Below are 14,480 nucleotides of genomic sequence, written 5' to 3'. Positions count from 1 at the left end.
ACAGAAACCTAAAAACTCTTGCTTTGAAACAAACAAAAAAATCAAAAGGATACTCAGATAAAAAACGTTATTTTAATAGAAAATATGCGTGCACTTTCAGGTGTAATAGACTAGATTTAAAAAATTTAAAATGCTTCTTTAACACATCTGCAAAAACCCCTATGATTTTATGTAGGTTTCTTTTAAAAAAACGCCTAAAAAGTGATTAATTCCCCCCAACTCTTTTGTAAAAGCTGACATTTATATTACTGTTCATACAATGCTTCATAATTTGAACTGTCTATCTGTATACACTGTGCTCATAATCCTGTAGTTCTCTCAAAATTACCAGAATCAGCAATATTTCCCAGCAGTTTCAAAAACAACCGTTATCACCAATGCCCATTAATTAAAAAGTAACTCTCCTTCACAGCTTAAAATCTGCTTTTTCAAATTTCAGAGCAACAGAGATAAAAATATCTCCCAGATTATTAAATTGGACACAGTAAAGCTATTTAAATATTCCCAACGTCACGAACTATTAAAAAAAAAAAAAAAAAGACTTTTTAATAATATAGCCCCAATCTGCCAGGGACTGGCAGAGTAGGATGGATGAGAGGAACTTACCAGTGATACCAATCATCGCAGTCATCACAACCTATCATTGGACTGCCATCATCTGGCTTGTTACAGCCAGGACAGATCCAGATCTGGTTACCCCACTCGTCTCGGATCTGGTGCAAAGAAAAGCAAAGTTAGCTGGTTTTCAGGGCTAAGCAGGCAGGAAAATTGACATTAAAATAACAAAATAAAAGGTTTCTTGCTTATCTGACTAAGCCATTCAGCAGCCAGCGCTGCTATTTATGAGTTCTCTGATCATGAGAGCTCGGCGTTGTGTCGTAATTGATTTTCCTGCACTGCACATGACGACAAAATCATGTATTTTTCTGTGTTGTCCTGTAAACCAGTAAAGCCAGTTACACCACCCGACCTAAGCATGGGCATTCACACACAGCAGCCGGGGCTTAGGGACACAATTCCTTCTCTGTCTGTACTTTTAAAATTCGACCCTGTTAATGGCAAGCAGGAGCCACGGCAGCCTCCTGCGTAAGATAACAGTCTTATATGCATGTAAAATATACAGCGCCGTGTGTATATATTGCTGCATTACTTATTAGCCAAAGTCTTCAACTCCAACGAGCTGATAAGATCAGGATATAAAAAAAGTTGTTACTGAGTAACTTTCCATTCCCCTTATGACATTTATGTCACAGTACAATTTACTAAAGGGTAAATGAAACAAGAAAGGCAGATCATTTACAGTGCGAGGCAGTTGCTCACCGGGTTTATCATATTCGGAGCTTTATGCATTTTTTTAATGTTTATATCCCGCTGGACCCCATTGTTTGTGTTTTTAAACTTCCAGTGGTTTCTTGAACAGCTCTTTGGTAAAAACATACACGCAAAATGTCACAAAATCCACCTGAAGGAGTGCAATTAACAACACAAAGTACAAAATGTCTGGGGTATTACCCTGACTCCATCATTCCTTTATGAAGATTTGCACATTATCGCTGAATCTCAAAAACAGAAACTGTTTTGTTCTCAGCTTTTGTGCATTTACACATATCTCAGGCAATAACTTTTTCCTATCTGCACAGCTTATAAAAGTGATATTAAAAAGTAGCAGATGAAAAGCCCCAAATGTTCTTGGTAAAAAAAAAAAAAAAAAAAAGCCACTACACGGTGGTCTGTACATCTTACACCACTTCCTGAAAAATCAATAGGAATGTACCAGAGCTGCAACCAGCACATCACTCTTCCCTGACTCCTCTTAAAGCCCTGAATGTTTTTGTGGTTTAAAACTCGAAAATACAAGGTCTAGGAATACTAAGCAGGAAACAATCCCCATCCCAAAAGCGATATGGAGTAGGCAACGTCATAAAACGAACTCGATTTCTGAGCTGATTGATTGCAATAATCATTCCTATCTACCATCTAATCTCACATCTCCAAAGTAATTTTAAGTTGGTAAAGAAGCATCTGCTCCTCAGGTGTCTGGGCTTGGTGTGAAGAGATCCGGAGGTATTTTAGTGGGATAACCCCGCTGGGGAGGGAGGGGATGCTGTGCCATGGTGCTGCAGAGAAGGAGTGCTGTGGGATGTTGGGCTGAGGGCTACAGCCTTTTACAACCTGCTTGAACAACCTGGCTGCACCCACATCATCCCCCAGGCATGGGTACCCCATTTCTGGTGCTGCCTGTTTCGGGCACTGGCCGTGCCAGGTGTAGGTAGAGCTGGTTTATGTTGCCCCATTAGAAAACAGACACCCTAACTTTTCAAAACTTAGTTTTTCAGCATTTTTTCCCCCTGCAGAATGCCTGTCTCAGGCTCTCAGGGGCTGGAGAGGGGCAGGGTGGTCTATAATCACCAAAACCTCTGCCTGTTTGTTAAACAAAAACTTGGGCTGCTGAACAAGGATACTAAAAATATTGCATAACTTCTCGTTCCTTAATGAGCCAAGGGTCGTGGAAGGAGGGACAGGATGGGATTGCTGAAGGCTGTGTCAGTACAAACCCCTGAGAGCTCAAGAGCAGAGCACACGTACTGATCCTACACAGAGATCCCACAGCACTTCCTTTTTTTTTTTAAACTATAAAATCACCCTCCCATCCTCCCCTGCAGAAGGGAGTTGTGCACTTCTGTCACACTGGCTCCACTCTTATCTCTACAAAGAGTTTTCCCGTGTGACCTGGGGAAAACCATGTCAACATTCTGTGTCCTGGGTTCCCTTCATACAGGAGGCTAATTGTTATTATTTTCTTCTTCTCCAACCTCTCCCTCAGCATTTTGACCTAAAAATGTCTCACATCAAGGTGTGTCTCTGCCTGTGCACATCATGGGATCCTAAAAGCCTTGGTTTCAACTATAATATTGTAAAACATTATTTTTCACAAGGGCATGTAGTGATAGGACAAGGGGAAATGGTCTTAAGTTGAAGGTGAGTAGGTTTAGATTAAATATTAGGAAAAAAATCTTTACTATAAGGGTGGTGAGGCACTGGCACAGGTTACCTAGAGACGTTGTGGATTTTCCATCCCTGGAAGTGTTCAAGGCCAGGTTGGATGGGGTTTTGAGCAACCTGGTCTAGTGGAAGGTGTTCCTGCCCATGGCAGGTGTGTTAGAACTGGATGATCTTTAAGGTCCCTTCCAACCCAAACAATTCTGTGATTCCATGGTTCTACGAAAAGAAAGAAATAACCTGGAGCATCCATGTCCTCTGAATTCTCCATAAGGTGCTAAGAGTGTTACCACTAGAGGTACCCAGGCAAAGTTCTAGGTTTTCCTTCTTTAACATAATCTCTTAAATTATTTCTTTTCATGCTTACTGAAGAAAATGGGATGTAGTGAAGTATTTAGGAAATGTTTCTCTTTTAGAGTAAATTTCCAAGTTTCTGGGCACTACTGTAATATTTAAGAGTGACACTGGGTTTACACCTGAGATACCAAAGGTGAGGATTTGTATCCTGCACCCTAAAGATATGCACAGCCTATGTGACATTGTCCAGTGCTGTAACTAACTCGGGAGTGAAATGGAGCAGCTGTTTAAATAGAGATCAGCAACATGATACAGCAGTTTAAGTCCAGCAGGGAAAAGCACCTTTTCCAGCAGAGTAGATTTACACTAGGAATTGTTATAAAAACAGGAATAAAAAAAAAATCAGCTATAAGTTGCAATTAAAGCCCAGACAGCTGTAATAAAAACAAGTTTTAGGTGTTTTAAATGGTGAGATTTTTAAACTGCTACCCACTGTAGCTAAGCAAGGTGTCACCAATCAAGCTGGAATTCAGCCAGGACATTGGAGGGTGACACTGCTACAGTTGTGAACGGTTACTGCTGCTCTTCCAGGACCAGGAATGCTCAGGACTTCATTTTACCTTCCATCTAAAGCAGAAACTCGCAGCAGCAGAGCAATCCAAGTCCTACCCAGAGGCATACCCACATTCTTTTAGGGAATGTAGCTCCTACACCATGCTAGATGGGAGAGTTTTTCAAAAGAACGAAGAATGCCACCAGACTGAGGACAAGTACAGAGTATGTGTCAAACACATTAATGAAATGTAGACTAATGAACTATCTACAGACTTCTGAGATGCACAAACGTTTGCAATTTCTGTATGTTGAGGAAACCAGGAAAGAGATTAGTGGACTCTACACATTTCAAATGAGGGCTAAGTCAAATTCTTGATGTTGTATGAGGGCTTTGTACTTTACCTGACTGACAGCAAAATCTATGGTGAGTTTGACATTTGAGGTTTCAATTCAGCACTTTTGAAAGCATCTATAAAAAACTTCCTCATCCAAAAATAAGTGCTCTAGCTCAGTTAGCAGAAAATACCCAAGTGGGATATAAGTAGACTCGTTAGAAGAAACTTAAATATGGAACTAGGAACAAATGAAAAAGTCAGCCCAAGCTGTAGTGTTTTAGTTAAGCTATTAACCCCTCAAAACATGTGCGTGGAAACGAGGGCTGGATAAACAACAGAGAGCAACATCACAAGCTGAGGAACCATGAGCTTGAGATGATGAGTCACCCAGGAGCTCAACAATTCCAGAGATGAATGTCCCTGGCACTGGGACAGAAGACAGCAGTGTGTGTTACCTACCACGTACGTACTGACGGTCTCGGTCACCACGCTCCGAACCGGAGCTTTGGAGCCTCCGGCCGCCGACACGGCGGGAGAGGGTGGTGGGATCAGGACTGGAGAGACGGTGGCCTGTGGAGGAGGAGGAGCTGGAGCTGGAGGAGGGGTCACGTGAACGGGAGCTGGCACCGGTGACGGCACGGGCGGAGGCGTTTTGGGCCGGGTCACGGGAGCGGAAGGTTTGGCCTCTGGAGCTGGCACCACTTTGCTGATGACTCTGTGGGACCAAAAATGAGGATCATTAGAGTTGGTGGGTGAGAAAGCAAAGACCCATCACCGACTAGACAGAAAGGAAATATAGTGCAGCTAATTCACATCACCTTGGAGTCACCAAAGAGGCCGTTTCAAGCCAACACAAGGACTGCTGTCATTGCTACACCCATCCATCTACAGGACAAAGCACAGAGCCATGACCAAGTGAATGCCAGGACAGCCTGAACCACTCTGTGCCTCGCTGTCATATAAATATTCTCTGTGGCTTTACTAAACCTTGTTTCGTTAAGTTTTATTACATTAGCCCAATTTGTGGGAAATATTAGAAAGGAAAGTTAATCAGCTGTGAACAGCACTGATTTTAATCTTCAAACTGAGAGACGATATCATCCTCTTAAGATCCTGCATTAGGGGGTTCTGCAAATATTTGCTAGTTTGGTATTTCTTTCCCCAAATGTTTATGAAATCAGCAGTGGATCTAGTCAGGACAAATAAATGACGCACACTATATACTCAGCAGATAAAATATTGCTACTTACTTGAGTAGCTGAAGTAGACAGGATGTAGCTCTAGTAAATACACAGTATAGAATAATCTTGCCCAGGAAGGGGGATACATAGAGGACCCAACGTTTATTAATGACTGTTGATACACAGTGTTATTGATGTGCATGCAATTTAACAGACAAGCCAGAAAAAGCCCTTACTATAAGGCTCTAGGTTAGAAGCATAAAGAGAAGGATGTTTTAGAAAACAGAACCAAAAAAAACCCCCTCAAACAAAACACAGGATAGGTCTATTTGTTTTACCACATTTTGGTAAATCATTTAACTAATTTATTTATATTTGAATGGTAACTGTGGGAGTGCAATTGATTTGTGATGGGACAGTATGAAGAGGGTGTTTTAAAGAAAGGTTAGGCATTCCTGAGAGAAGGACTGCCTAAGCAAGCAAAAAATGGAGACATCAGTAGAAAAACCATGACAAAAATCAAATTGCAACAACTCCTGAGAACCAAGAATGTCCAGCTCCACCATCAATGGGAATTTTACATTCAACTTTACAGTTTATTGCAACTCTCTTATGGTACTCCAAAGGCAGTATCACAACACCAACTACAATGTGAGAAATTGTCTGCATTTTAAGTCAATAATCCAAGCCATCACTTGAGAAAGGTTTGGAATTATACAGTTTTTAATGCTTGGCTGAAATAATGGTGCTTTTTCTCCCAAGATATGCCACTTGCACTACAAAATCAGAACTATGGCAAGTTATAGTAAAAACAGACTTAGGAAAAGGAAACTGAGGAATGGGTTTGGTGTTCCTGCCTAACCTCCAGCTGCAGCATCACACCCACCTTTCAATACCTACTAGGAGTGACCAGGGGAAGAAAACCAAAGTCAAGGAGGTTTAGAAATTTAGAGTGAAGCGGAATCTAAAAGGCATTAGATGATTTTCCATCAGCAACACTGAAGACATTCACACCACTCAGTGTCCCATTGATTGCTTCAGGTACCTAATGTGGGAGCTCAGGCTCTTTATATGTGTCAGTAAGGTGCTAGACTGTGAGTCAGTGCAGGACTCCTAATTTATGTTGTCTGTGACTTGCAGAAGGAAGGAAGTCCTAATATCAGGCCATCATAGGAGCAACCTACACATCAAAACCAGGCTCTTTCTCCTGTTAGTGGGGTACATCCAAAACCCCACTGTTATATCCTACCAAGAAAGTTTTCTCTTTTGCTCACAATGTGTTTCTGGTTTAGTGAAAGTCTCAGTGTGTGGCTCCTTGGGCTCCTGCCAGACTGGCCACCCCAACCCAGATGCTTCTCTTGTGCCTTCCTCCTTCCACTGCTCACATAGAGAGCCCTGGTTCCCAATATGAAAGCCCAAGACCTCGCTGGTGCCAATACTCCCATGGTTTGCAAAGTCACCCTCATGGCTTGAGAGCCACCTCTCAGTAAACAAACTCTTAGCAATAATAAAAGTGAGGAAAGCAAAATATTGGCACAGCAAAAGTCATTTGGATGGTTTCAAACATCATTACCCCTTCTTTCCCCGCCTCCCTCTTCTACCTCCTGCAAGTAAACAAAGTCCTGCTATGAGTTCTTCAGGGAGTCAACCCTCCCCAAGTCTAGACTAAGAAATGTATTAGCTAATAGGATTTTAAACACAACTTTGCACACAGTGTAAACAGTTTGAAAGAAGTATTAGCTAATATAATTTGAATAAGACTGACCATGCCCAGCTAACATATGAAATTAAATTGCAGAGTTTCTTGATCCAAAGCCAGGTTCTTCTCCTTGCACAGGGTCTTCGAAGCCACTCTGCTAATAACTGCAGAAGCTCCAAGGAATACCACATGAAATCTTCCAAAACTACAAATATTCATTAGGGAGCGACACACACTCATTGATTGGCTGGTTTGCTTGGAGTGTGCAATTAGGACATGTTCAGTATATAGGGCAGCTTGTTTATCTTGATTTTAGAGCTCAGTTATCAAAACAGGAGATCGGCATTTCGGAGCACGCTTGGGCCTACCACTCCCTTGGGCTAATGAAGTTCAGAGACTTCAGACTCCAGAGTGGAGAAATGAATGGTTTTGTGCTACACCATTAGAGGAGATGGAGTAACCTCAGCGAGGGTGGTTTAGCCTGTCCTGGAGAAGGGGCTGCACACATGGCAATATGGAGGTGGGGAGAAATCAAAGGGAAATAGCAGTCCCACGACTAATAATTAATGTTACTTCAGACTTGGAGAGAAACCTGATATCAAAACAGTATGTAAATGATGGCAAGATTTATGAGCTGCGTTTTACAGACAGGAAAATTGAGGCACGGAGCACACTGCAAGTAGGCAGCACTCACTACGATCCTCCTGGTATCTAAATCCACTTCAAATCTCTGCTAGGATTTAAACTCTTTCTCCTGTTAGTGGGGTACATCCTAGAGATTTTAAATCCTAGCAGGATTTAAACTCTACCTTGGGACATCACCATACATTTATGGTTGCCTTCTTTCCCAAATGTGTTTTCATAAGCTTCCAAAATCATCACTAGGTCTGCATGTACAATGCTATATAAGACAAACTTTCACCTCCTTCCCCACACCAACCCAAACCCTCTAAAACTGAGGCTGGGCGAGTATTTTTTGTAGAAATCAAACACAAATGAACATCAACCAACAACAACACACTCAAGAGTCCTGAGACAAGAACAGCACTTCTCTGCAGGCTGCTTGCCTAGTGATGTAGCACAAACATATTCTACACCGAGAGATAAAAAGTCAATTAAAAGTTGGTTTTGAATCAAAATAGTTCCTCTGGAATAAAGGGGTGTGAGAAAACCTTTGGAATACATGTGGTAATAAGAGACTCCATAAACCATAACTAAAGGTTACCACCCCCTTTGAAAAAAAAATCAACCCCGAATTAATGCAAACACTGGTTCACATTAATTGTAATCTGTATCTGGTTGTGTCCAACCTAAATTCACTTTGGGTTTCTTTTTAAATGCCAGCAGGAACTGTGCTGCTCACAGAACCTCAGCATATTGATCACTGAACGCACATATTGATTTGTCACACAGTGCCCAGCAGTAGCCAAGAAAACATATCTAAACATAAAAAAAAGGGGAAAAGCCTAAGGGACATGAAATTTAAAGTGGAAGGACAGAAAGACAGAAAAATCCTCAAATATCATGATTACAATGAAGAATACTATTTTTCTGTGTTGGTTTTTTATAACCTCTTTGTTAAAGGGCAGAGCATGAAGCTTCCTGACAATGGCATTTTTAAGATATTTTAATTCCTCCCAATCTGCTCCAGTGCAAGCAGCACTTCAAGCCTATATGAGAACTTAATGATCTTTCATTGCCAGTTCTGCTCAACTACATCAAGGTTGAGCTGGGTCAAGTCCAAGGCAACACACAACAGGGTGAAATATCCAGGTCTCAGTTGAAGAGCCAGATCAGAGAATCACAGAATGGTTTGGGTTGGAAGGGACCTTAAAGACCATCCAGTTCCAACCCCCTGCCATGGGCAGGGACACCTTCCACTAGATCAGGTCGCTCAAAACCCCATCCAACCTGGCCTTGAACACTTCCAGGGACGGGGCATCCACAGCTTCTCTGGGCAGTGCCTCACCAACCTCGAGAGTACAGAATCGGTGCTTATCTGCTGTTTTAAAACTGTGCCCAATACTATATTGAGGAGAAGGAAGAAAAGCAAACTTCAGTGAAGTTTATTTGTTTCAAGAGTTTAACCTAATATCTCTACTCATAATGGTAGACAGAATGAAGACCCGTTTTAGTCATCACTCCAGGGCAGTCACTCCATTTACAGCCACATATCTGAACCCAAACAGGATGAAACTCAAGTGTCTGCTTGCAGGAAAAGTGCAAATTCTACCAAAGTCTGAAGCGTCATGACAGGTCAGTTGGTTTATAATTGGTTCTACGTGGCATGAGCTGTAACATGCTACATTTGGAGCAAAATGAAGCTCCAAGGTGTGAAATGGTTTCCTATCTTTGGAAGTAATTTATTTGATTCCATTCTGATCCTTATGGCTGAAAGCCCCACTGACTGCTTCACAGAAACACAGAGAAAATACATGTGCACGGAAAGGAAATGGCTTTTCAAAAATAGGATATGAGCCACAGAGTTGAATGATTGCTATGGGTGATGAGCTCCAAAAAAATGCTGTATCAGTACCCTGAAAGGTGTAGTAAAAAAATCACAGTAATCTTTGTTTCTCAGAGGCAGAGCTACAGGGAAGCTGTTTCTCTGCCCAAAGGAAAAAAAATATTTGAAAAGTCCTAATTCTTTTCTGAACCCATGACCCATTTTTAAGCAAGGAGCAGGAGCTAAAGGGGCCTTTGTAAGCAGGAAAATGACACCATCAACTCCACTGACGTAATTAAAACTAGTGCAATTCACTTGGATTATTAATCATCATATTATCTATTAGTTTTGATATTCCCTTCTTGATATAAATTCCTCGGTGCTAGAAACTATTTCATTACTGAAAAATCTCACATCTGGAACTGAGGTTGTTGCACCAGAAAAAAACCTAAATACTCTAAGACCTATGGGTAAGAGTGTCAAAAACACCTCAGGGAATTAGGAAGATTTCCATATGGTTTAGATTCTTCACAGATTAGAGGTGATTTTGAAAATTTTATTCCAACCCTGGAGGAGAATCAGTGTAATTTAAGCTCTGTAATGTAGGCTAATTCCCATATTACTTTTAGAAAGGGAAATTTAGTTGCTGTGTATTATGCCCTGCTGAATATTTTACTCTGTGCAAACAAGTCATGTTGGCAAACAGAAGCTCCACAAGTACACGCTCTGACCAACTCATGAGTCTGAGTGCCAAAAAGCACCAAACCTCCAGCAGAGCCCCAAGCAATTCTGCAAGTGAAGACTTCAGCACTTAAAACATCACCTGCCACGCGATATTCTTCTCTGTCAAGGAAAATTAACTTTGAGCACTTATTCCAACACCCATTTTTGTAGACACTGTCTCCCCCAGGCAAGCATGTTGACCTTCAGTGGTGCACATGGAGCTCCACAGCCCATTCTCCATTTCAGTGGAGCTGCAGGGGGGGCTCAGCCTGGAGAAAAGGAGGTCAGGGGGGACCTTCTCACTCTCTACAAGTCCCTGACAGGAGCTTGTAGCGAGGTGGGCATTGGCTTCTTTTCCAAAGTAACAAGGGAAAGGACAAGCAGAAATGGCCTCAAGTTGCACCAAGGAAGGTTTACATTGGATATTAGGGAAAATTTCTTCATGAAAAGGGTTGTGAAGCCCTGGAACAGGTTGCCCAGGAGAAGTGGTGGGGTCACCTTCCCTGTAGGGATTTAAAAGACATGCAGATGTGGCACTTTGGGACAAGGTTTAGTGGTGGCCTTGGCAGTCTTGGGTTAATGGTTGGACTTGATGATCTTAGATGTCTTTTATAACCTAAATTATTCTATGATTCTACAATTCTATCACTGTGGCAAAGCCCCACAAACACCTCTTCCTGGGCAAGTGAGTCTAGTGATTTCACAGGCATTGTATCACCTAATCCCATTCACAAGTTTGCTGAGCTTCATCTTAAAACCAGTTAATCTTTTTGTCCCCACCATCACCCTGTTCCAGGCTCTCACTGCTCTGGTGTCACAGCAACCTTTTCTAATTTCCAGCCTACATTCATAGTCAATTAAGTCCCATTTGCTTTTGTGCCAATATCGTTCTTCAGCTTAAATTGCTTTCACCCTCCAAAATGTTTACTTGCCTGAGGTATTTGTAGCCAGCAATCATAACCCCTCTTCACATGCCAGACTAAACACACAAAGTTGCTCTCCTAACACAGACTCCACTGTGTCCTCCCTAACAGTGCTCCAAGCCCTGCTCTGCACCTGCTCTTCCCATTTCACACAGAGTGGGTCAGGTTGGAGGAGACCTCAGTGGGTCATCTGGTCCAACCTCCCTGCTCAAGCAGAATCACCCCAGAGCACATGGCATAGGACTGTGTCCAGACAGTTCTTGAATATCTCCAGTGAGGGAGACTCCACATCCTCTGTGAGCAATCTGTTCCAGTGTTCTGTCACTGCACAGGAAGTAAGTTCTTCCTCATGTTCAAGTGGAATTTCCTGGGCATCAGTTTGTGCCCGTTGCCTCCTGTCCTACTGCTGGGCACCACCAAGCAGAGCCTGGATCCATCCTCTGACACCTCCCTTTGGATACTGACACAAATTGATGAGGTCCCCTCTCAGCTCTCTCTTCTCAAGGCTGAACAGGACCAATTCTTTCAGCCTAATTCATCCTTCCTGAACACAAGCTGCCTTAAAGAACTGAACACAGTATCTCAGAAGAAGTATCCACAGGTTCTCATAGGACACTTCCCCTGTCTCTGCTAAAATCTCTTGCAATGCATCCCATTGTGACACTTGTATCACGTTGGCAACTCTGTCATTCTATGACCAACTAATGATCCCTCGCCCACTAAACGCCTACTGTAGTGACACACAAATCAGCTCTTTTCTTCTGGCTGAAGTTTTTATCAGTACACTTCAAATGCAAAGTCTTAACTGCAATTTTTTACTGAATTAAATATAATTTTTCCCTTCCATTCAAGGGGATCCAGTTCTTTCCAGACAATCAGCAGATCCTCATTTGTACCGACACGGTCCTGTAACCTTTCTGCCAACAAAAAGCATCAGTGTTCTACCTTATCCCGTGACAAAATTTTAAATGAAATTATTAAATCAAACCAGTTGCATCCTGTATGAATAACTCCTTCCAAAAGAACGGTGATCTTCTCTGTGCCTTCATTTCCATGATCCTTCTTTCCTTCTTTTCCTGTTTGCTCAATATCCTCCACAACATTTAATTCACTTTGACTTCATCTCCACAATCTTCTGTCTTGGACACATTAAATTCTTTGCTAACAGTCCTTCTCTCATAGAGATATGATGCTTATTCCCAACATTCCTTTGGAAGGAGCTATTCATACAATTCACTCTGTAGTCATTTTGCTGCAAGTGCCCCATTCCAACAGGCAGAAAACACCACTTTTGAATCCATTAGGTCTTCAGTCAAGCTGACATTTCGAGCTATCTCCTTTGGTTTACTCTTGAAATTGAATTGCAGGTTTTATACTGTTTATTTTCCCATTACTTTAAGTGAAACAGAGTTCTGCCCTTGGCCTCCACCCTCTGTATCTGTTACACCAGAGTATTTCTCCCAACAACCACAAGCACCTTTCTGTCGATGACTCCTAAATCTCCCTCCCATTCTTTCTCACCATTCTGGACTTACATCTCTGGATGGTTCATTGCCAGTCTGACAAAACAAAACTGAGCTGGTAGCGTGGCGTCTTAGTATCTTTCATCTCTTTTATTTTTTTCTTCTCTTATCATCAATAACAAACATCTTCAATGTGAAAACCACCTGGCATCATCCCCTTCTGCTGAGCTCTCAGCAGCAAAACCAGAAGCTGGTAAAACATGTTTATGTCAATGTGCTCTTTGCAAACTTTCTCTTATGTGTTCCCTGCAAACTGCTCTTTACTGTCATTTGTTTTGGGAACTGTTATGGGATGCACTATCTAGAAGCTTGCCCATAAACCCACATCTACTATCTCTGAAGGGAACTGGGGTAGTATATGAATTTTCCTAATTACCAGGAAATTATGCCAGTCTCTATAAAGCTGGAATTTTCAGCTTGTTACTGAGACATGTTTTTGAAAGAAGCAAGTAAGGTGGTCAGTCCTGAACTCGAAACTCTGTACAGCTAAAGATCAATTGCTCACAGGACAACTTCACTAAATTCAGGTAGGACCATCTGTTCTTTTGTGGCTACTTCTTTATGGTCTTCTTGTTCATGTGCAGCTCCCAGGAAGTATAACACAAATCCTTGGGTCTATAGAGTTTCCTCACTTTTGCTGAAAAACTTCGATAAAAGAATGAATAAAACGAAGTACCTCTGTGAAAGAGAAGAACAAATCAGCACCTTTGTCTTGCAGTCCTCTTCTATGGAAAGTCTATTTTTTAAACGAATACCCATCTGCATTTCTAATCTTTCACACATATTTGATCAGTTTCTGTTGTGCTTCAGAAGGGCAGTTGCCCATGGCCATTTACACAACCAATTCCCTCATGTGTCTAAACTTGCCTGAAGTAATTTTTTTTTTTAATTGCAGTATACAGTATACAATTTTTTTTTTTTTTACTCTTGAGCAATAAGCAGCAAAATCAAAGAATCTCACAGTAAGTTGTTTTGTTTTCTAATGACTCAAGCCTTTTTATGGATTCACTTTTGGAGTCATCACCCAATGTGGCCAGCAGCAAAATGAAAATAATTTGCCACAGCCTACTACCTACCATAAACAGGATGAATAATTAGTTGGGATGGCTTCAGTAATTAAAAAAAAAAGGAGGGGGGGAGGAAAAAAGCTAAGGACTACATCTGAAGCTGTAAATTTAATTCACACTCAAGGAAGAAAAAGCTCTGCTAAATCACCTCTAGAAATATAAACAAAAATGATCATTTACTTGGTTTGGTAAAAGGGATATGGTATTCTTCACCTTTTTTTCATGTAAAAGCAGCAAGGGAGAGGCTGGGGAACCTCCACCAAGTGAAAGAGCCTTTTGGATGGATACAGGACCACACATGTGGATTTTACTGCAGGATTCGAACCAATATGTTACACTAAAAAAGAACAATTGGGAAAGGGATATGAATCATACCCGAGACAATATCTTCATTAAAATACATTCAGCATTTAAAAAGGCATCGAAAATCAGTCCTCCAGCTCCTACAATTTAAAAGACTACAAAACAGAAAAACGCTGGTATGTCTATAAATACACACACAAAGATTGATGAAAGCTGTAAAGATCACTGGAATTCCTTCAGCACACCTTGGAGAGGAGCAAGATCATTTTTCATTACTGTGCCTCCTCACTTAGGTGGTCTGTCGATCATATCAAAAATGATTTCACCATTACACGCTCTTTTACAACGAAACCTGGATTGACACCCAGAGCATTAGCTCTGTCAACACATGGTTAACACGGTCCTTCTCTGCTGAAATAACTGGGAAG

At 41.5% G+C, this 14,480-nt stretch overlaps 1 protein-coding gene across 1 annotated transcript in view; it reads right to left on the bottom strand.

The window, feature by feature from the left end:
* The window catches only part of TAF3 (TATA-box binding protein associated factor 3), a 117,537-nt gene that overhangs the window by 2,287 nt on the left and 100,770 nt on the right, over positions 1-14,480 (bottom strand). The window contains exons 5-6 of the mRNA XM_051795216.1: positions 4,647-4,902; positions 607-713 (exon numbers count right to left, since the gene is read on the bottom strand). Of these exons, the coding sequence (XP_051651176.1) occupies positions 607-713; positions 4,647-4,902 (363 nt within the window). The remainder of the gene's footprint in view (positions 1-606; positions 714-4,646; positions 4,903-14,480) is intronic.

This window comes from Manacus candei, unplaced genomic scaffold, assembly GCF_025592945.1.
Source record: "Manacus candei isolate 608988 ecotype Guabito, Panama unplaced genomic scaffold, ASM2559294v1 h1tg000042l, whole genome shotgun sequence".
Taxonomy (NCBI): Eukaryota; Metazoa; Chordata; class Aves; order Passeriformes; family Pipridae; genus Manacus; species Manacus candei.
The sequence above is the reverse complement of the archived record's forward strand: the minus strand, read 5'-3'. Positions and strand labels throughout refer to the sequence as shown.